Source organism: Pezoporus flaviventris, unplaced genomic scaffold, assembly GCF_033815535.1.
Source record: "Pezoporus flaviventris isolate CSIRO_AGI_PZ_B2104156 unplaced genomic scaffold, CSIRO_AGI_Pfla_v1 ptg000097l, whole genome shotgun sequence".
Lineage (NCBI taxonomy): Eukaryota > Metazoa > Chordata > Aves > Psittaciformes > Psittacidae > Pezoporus > Pezoporus flaviventris.
Genome location: NW_026892645.1, coordinates 4317565 through 4324211, shown reverse-complemented (window position 1 = coordinate 4324211; position 6647 = coordinate 4317565). Strand labels below are relative to the sequence as shown.

Genomic DNA, 6647 nt, shown 5'->3' with positions numbered 1-6647 from the left:
AAAAAAGGCAAATTTGGAAGTTTTTTCAATTTTCTGTTACAAATTTGGATTCTGTTGTATTTATACTATTAAATGGCTACACATTGTGCATTATAAAGTCTCTTCAACTCTATTACCATTGATCCACAAATAAAACATGCTTGCTGCCTTTAAGCCCACATGTTCCTTCTATACCTTTACTAGTCTTTTTCAGAACATTTTATTGTTAACAGCATATACAGTCTGCACATTTTTCAGCTTACAACCAAACGCAATTTGCTGCTGAAGTAAACAAACTTTTTCTTCTTTTTTTTTTTTACATTATTTAATTAGTGAAACAATCATTATCAATGTAACAAACTGAAAAATACAGCAACTCGATACAAGACTGAGGTAACAAAATACTTTGCCAAAAACCTAGATTCCAACACCAGGGTTATAATGGGTGAGACAGTTCACAAGGGTTAAAGAAAGAGTCCTTACACAAATGGCATGCAGTGGACTGCTGGAAAATACAGCCAAAAATAGTGCAACAGTTTTCACACAAAACAAACCCAAATGTTGAAATCGGTTTACATTGTAATGTGACAAGTAAATTGCCATTTGAAAACTACTTTATTTGCCTCATTTTAGTGCTATTTAGAAAAACATACATTTTGGCACTGAATGACATCAAAATTGCACATTAATAAATTAATAATATTGCCTACGTACATTTTCCATCTTCACAATTCCGACAATGTTTATTTGTATCCAACTGTTGCAGTTATTCTCTTGGATGCATGAGAACTTGTACGGTCTGTGATATTTTTGTGAAAATGCTGTATCAATCAGGACTAATATGTAATAATTTGTATTTCAATAGCAGCTTTTAATTCACATTAAAAGTACCAGATGAGAGCAAATAGTACCAAATGACAGCATAAAAACTCAAATCAGCAGCTACAAACTGCTTAATACTCAAAAACCCACTTAAAATTGTTTTTAAGGTATTTAAGTAATATCCTTATACTGCCATAATGCTGATTTTTTTGTCATATTGTGCAGCAATTTCACAGTTGTGCTATACTGAAAAGATGTTTACCTGACTATTGTGTAAAACTATTAACTGCTATGTTCATCTTTATTCTATACAACATTTTTACATTCAAATAATAGTGTGATGGAGTTAAAGGGGGGTTTTTGGACATATCTCCAAATTCCAAGGTTTTGAGTAGGATTTGAGTTTGAGGCTTGAGCAGGATTGAAGATTTTAATTTCTCCACAGGTCCAGCTTCTGTCAGTGACAGATGACTGGGTATAAGAATCATTCATAAATACTGCCTTTCATTCATGCCACACACTTCTGGGGCCCATGGTGGCTTCTGGCAAAGATGCCTCCTTTCTAGCTGGGAATTTGTTTTACAACCAATTGCAAATGGACCTTTTTGTAACTTCTCCAACAGGCTCTATGTACGGCTTGTGATTTTGAGTAAAAGTGTGGTTTTGAATGCTAGCACACTCTACCTCTTGTACACAGAATAACATGTAACACTTTAGAGACCCTTAAATTCTAGAAGCAATTAAATTCTGAGTGTTTACAGGCTCATTTATTGCTACTGAATCAGTCAGCAGCTATTCTTCTTTCCAAGAAAGACTTGTTAAACATAACTGAAAGTTGTTACAGCATCCATTAGTTTATCTCATTTGCAAGATGCCAGAAAACGTGTCAAGTCCTCATTGGTGTTCACTTCCACTACATCACATTAGAAATGAGTATTTACATGCTTCCTTCAAATTTAGCTTATATCTAAGACAGATCGGGTGGCTATCCTTTAAGAGGAAAGGGCTACTAATAAAGTAACTTTAAAGAAAACCCTCTTACCTTAACCAGTTGTGTTTTAGGCAGTGTGTCATCATTTTGGTCACTGTTCTGCACATGGTTCAAGCCCTAATGCTAGTAACACACAATACACATGGTCATAGGAGGCACATTCACTAAAATGACAGTTCACTTATTATTTGCATCCTCATGAATAACCTCACTGGTAACTAATCACAAAAGTCCACAGGTGCAGAATAATATTGTATCACAGTCTAAAAGTATGAAGTAATTTACTGGTGACAGGATTTTACCACATTCAAAAGCTTCTACACTGTCTCTAATGGCAATAGACCCTCTGTGCCTGCAGATATCGATGTTTTTTCCTAGTTCAAAGTTGTCTTAATCTAGCAAAAAAAGGAGAAAAAAGTATGAATATATTTTGCATTACCACTCTTCACACAAATCCTGAGCTATCAAAGAAACTCTGTCAGCTTTACATATACTTCGACATGTCCCAGGATCGAAATGCAGTTGTCAGGAACTCGTTTTCTTGAAAAGCTGGTATGTATTAGGCTTCATTCTCAGGATTGCAACATGGACACTTAAAATACCACAAAAGTTAAAGCTGCCCTACATTTAAAAATACAGTTTGTTTTGTTGTTGTTAGAGAAGTTCCAAAACCAAAATTTAGAAAATCATTCCAGTCCATGGAATAAATACCCCCAGTGCCAGGGAGCTTGTTCTAACAGAGGCTCTGCTCAATTAAACTGACTTCCATATTTTTATGGTTTGTAAGCTAGAGGTTGGCTTGCAAATTTCTCCTCTGTGCAACCTCAGGAAACTCAAAAGAGGTTTTCTGGTGAGTGATGAAGTCTGGATACTGATGCTTTATGGCCCAAGAGTTTCAAACTGAAAAAGTGCTCAACTTAGCATGGGAACAGAGAAAAACTCTGACCATAGGAGTGCCAGGGCACAGCAGAGATACAGCTACAGATGCAGACACTTCTTTCAGAGAAGGCGGCTCAGGTACATTCTTTTTTGATGGGTTTGTGGTTTTTTTTGGTGTATTTTGTTCTGTTTTGTTCTCTGGACACTGGTTTGGGGGCTTCTGTTAGTTTTCCCTACCTTTTATTGCCATCCTGATTTTGTAATAGCAGTACCATGTGCCAGTACTATATGTCATAAAGGTGCATCATGTACTGGAATTGAGTGGAGCCGAGTCATCCACAGAAAGACAGAACAGAAACGATGATATGGAATCATTCTGAGAAGCCATGGCCATGTGATACATAACATCTCATTACCTGCTTCCCTGTACCAAGGGGCTTAAGATGAACAACATTCAGACTGAAGAAAAAACCCCAAACTTGTAAGCAGCTATGCCACTAGGAAGAGAATGAAAAACCACCTGCAGCATAACAAATTTAAACTGCCTTAAATCCACTGTCAGGGCATTCCTGAGTAACATAACTGAATGGAAAGAAAACCAACTGTCCTGTGCCAAAATACATGTTTTCCCAAATAGCTCAAATGTGAACAGCAGAATTGTCCAGAGATTTGATACAAAATCTGAGGCAGCCACATTGCCAAGCAGCTCAGTGCACTTAGATTATAAAAACGTTGTTCCACCATTTTCTATTCTAATTGACACTTTACAGCAAGTTAACACTGTCAATCATTCTGTGCATTAGAAAGAATTGAAACCCAACATGGGCCAAATATTTTTCAGTCACACAAAGCAGCTTAACAATAAAAAGAACTGTTTAAAAAAGAATAGGCAGAAGACATATGTTCAGTTTGTGGTCAGACATCAGTTCATGGCAGTCTCTGACCACAAGATGTTGAGGGCTCTAGCATCCTGCAGGAGTCAGGATTAATCTTCTGTCCATCTAACTTGTCAGCTTTCACTCAGTGCATGAGACTGTATCAGGTCCTAAGGACAACATTCACTTTCTGCTTTTAAAAGCTGTCTCAGAATCACTTTCAAGTTACATAGGAAAGTGCTGTAATATTTGTGGCTGGCTCATGTCAGGAAAACCATTCTCCTCTTCCTCCTTAGAGAACAACAGCCTGTTTCTTCAGTTTGGCACTTGAAGTCGCACCAGGTAGGAGAGCAAATTATTCAAATGACATTAGATTAAGAGGTACCTGAAAAAGAATGCGAATTATTCAGCAGTATAATGCTCCTGAGGCTTGGGAAACCTTAAGGTTACAAAATAAAGTTGGCCAATCATTTCTTACCCAATGTGAAAAATGTAATCAGTGCACAGCAGGCCCAAAAGAGGGCTAACCCCACAACTGAAAGATGAAGACTCAAATGATTTTTCTATTCATGGACCAAATCCAACAGAAGTATTCTAGGAAATCAGCAGTATGTGTGTGAGGGATGTGTGTGTGTGTTTTAAGAAGTTTCTTGAGCTGCGTCCTGTTTTAGGTTCTACATGGATCAGCATCCTGTTAATATAAACGTTTGGAAATCCTTTTAAGAATGAACATTTTCCTCAAGAGAAGAATGAGGCTGCTATATAAAGAACAAACATGGTGTTCTATAGGGCACTCTCTTCAATGGCACTTACAGACCCAGGCACTGCAGTGAATGCTAGCACGCTTTCTTTGTCCATGAGAAAGTCCCTTCTGAAGTAGAGCTTCAACCTCACTTGAAGCAGTTAACTGTAGATGTTACATGCTGTTTAGGTAATCAAACCTATAGCTAGACCTGCAGAATTCCCGATTTGGTGAGAATTACGTAGTTTTAGATATTTTAATTCCTCCTACTAAAAAACTGGACCAATATGCAAAATGAGGAATTCTGTCTGTCCCCACAGGACAGTGTGTGCACACAGACTGAAAAGAGGCATCTTTTCTAGTAAGGATTTTCTGGAAAATATGACAAAAGTTGGTAGAAATAAGTTTTAAAACATTACCTGAGGCTTGTGGCTTTTACATGCATCATCCAAATGCTTATGCCATAATATTGCATGAAACCTTGAACCAGTCTGGAACTTGTAAACATTGCCTACAAAACAACAGAAAATCAAAGGCTCTACATGGAGTTTTGAAGGGATTCTAATTTCTATGCAGGAGCCAAAGTCCTGAAGTAAACTAATAAACTAATTTGCTCATATATTACAGCCAACGTGAGGCATGTTATCCAACAGTCCCTGAGCAGAGGAGTAGGAGAACATGTGTGGCCTGCAAAGCAAAGAGGAGCGCATAGGCAGAGAGGCCAAATACAGACTTAGGTCATATCTAATTTACTCCTGGCTTTCTTCTCATTGACTGTTGTGGTTACTGCCAAACTTGTTTTGAATGTTCCTGATATCTCTGAACTTAGTTTTCGTCGAAGTCCTATGGCGAGTTTCCTCTATGCCTGGTTATTTTGTGAATACAATCAAACACTTTGTGCATTTTAATCAACACCCAGAAGATGCACTTTGTACAGTAGATACAAATCCATGGTCAGCACCAAAGCTGACAATGTGAAAAGTTAAGGAACCCTCAAAATAACTCCAAGGGCTTTCAGGTCTTTTGAATTTCTGAAGTTTAATAAAGTTGGTAGAGTTATGGCACTTCAAAATTATTTATTAAGAAGTAATAATTACTTCAAAGGCTTTTTTTTTAATAAATGGTTTAATGTTTGGAGACTTTTCATGGTATTTTAATTGGCCTCAGTGTAAGTCAAATTTTGGTATTGACCGATTTTAAGAAAGCTATGCAGAAACAGACAACAGGGTAAGTGGGCACATGGACATGCAGCAATCTCATATTGGTTGGGCAATTTCTCTAAAACTGTAACTGTTAAGATACAGCAACACCTCTGTAGGCGCCACAGGAGCACAACAGCATAGTGTAGAAATATGTTCAATTTCATTTGTACCCTCCCTTGAAAATTCCGTATTGAAAAACTCCCTCCTCAGTCTTTTTAACTTGCCACTGCAAGTTCTGTAACCTGCAAGCTCATTAACAGATCAGTCTACTTTCTGTCACAGAAACATACCGCAGACAACATCAATCCTGCAAGGCCTACCTCTGTCAGGATTATTTAGCTGGAAAATATCAGGATGCTCAGGGTCGTCGGGAAGTGTCACCATCCAGCCCACTATGGAGACTTTTTTACCAGGTGTAGACTTATACTGGAAGAGAAGACAAGTCAATCACAGCTGAGGCAGTAGTGATTAACTTTTGACTGTAAAAGTTGTGCAGACATATGGCTTAGCCTGGAACAGCAAGTACGCTTCAACCACCCATCCAGGTCGGCTTATGAATATGCAATTTTTGGGTTTAGAATAAATTTAAAGCTTACATGTTTTCTTTCAGTGCCTCTTAAAGATTTTGCTCCAAAGTACAGAAGAGTTGTTCCTGAAAGCATAACCCAGTATCTCGTCCATGAGGAGAGCTGAATCAGAAATGAAAAAAATGAGGAAAAACTCGGCATATCTCTAACATTTCAAAAGTCTATTCACAAGCAAGTCCAAGTGCCACCAAAATTAATTTCAGAAGCAAGGATGGAGAGTTAGATAAAAAAATGTCTCCTGGTGCAAATCAGCCCAGCTACCTACATTTGGGTGGCTGGCTGTGAATACAATCCATTTTACTCAGGTATCTCCTAAAAATACCAGGACTGCTTCACAGCAAAATAGTGTGCTGCCTTCTACTGGCCACATCTTAAGACTTCTGCATTTGATCGTTAAAAATTACTGAGATGATATCTCTGCAATTCTCCAAACCTTTTGGCACTCAGCACTAGGGTTGCAGATAGAAAATATCAATGAACTCTACAGAAAACAAAGACATTTCCAAATGAACAGTACTAGAACCATGTGAAACCTGTGAATTTATGTTAAGTGCGAATTACCATGACTTT

At 37.8% G+C, this 6647-nt stretch overlaps 1 protein-coding gene across 7 annotated transcripts in view; it reads right to left on the bottom strand.

The window, feature by feature from the left end:
• Positions 1-1158: 1158 nt before the first annotated feature.
• RALGPS1 (Ral GEF with PH domain and SH3 binding motif 1) overlaps positions 1159-6647 on the bottom strand; it is a 75893-nt gene continuing 70404 nt past the window's right edge. For all 7 annotated transcript variants that reach the window (XM_061476644.1, XM_061476651.1, XM_061476648.1 and 4 more), the window contains 4 exons: positions 6087-6179; positions 5811-5916; positions 4708-4799; positions 1159-3931 (listed from right to left, as the gene is read on the bottom strand). In XM_061476644.1, coding sequence (XP_061332628.1) covers positions 3902-3931; positions 4708-4799; positions 5811-5916; positions 6087-6179 — 321 coding nt within the window. In that variant the 3' untranslated portion in view covers positions 1159-3901. The remainder of the gene's footprint in view (positions 3932-4707; positions 4800-5810; positions 5917-6086; positions 6180-6647) is intronic.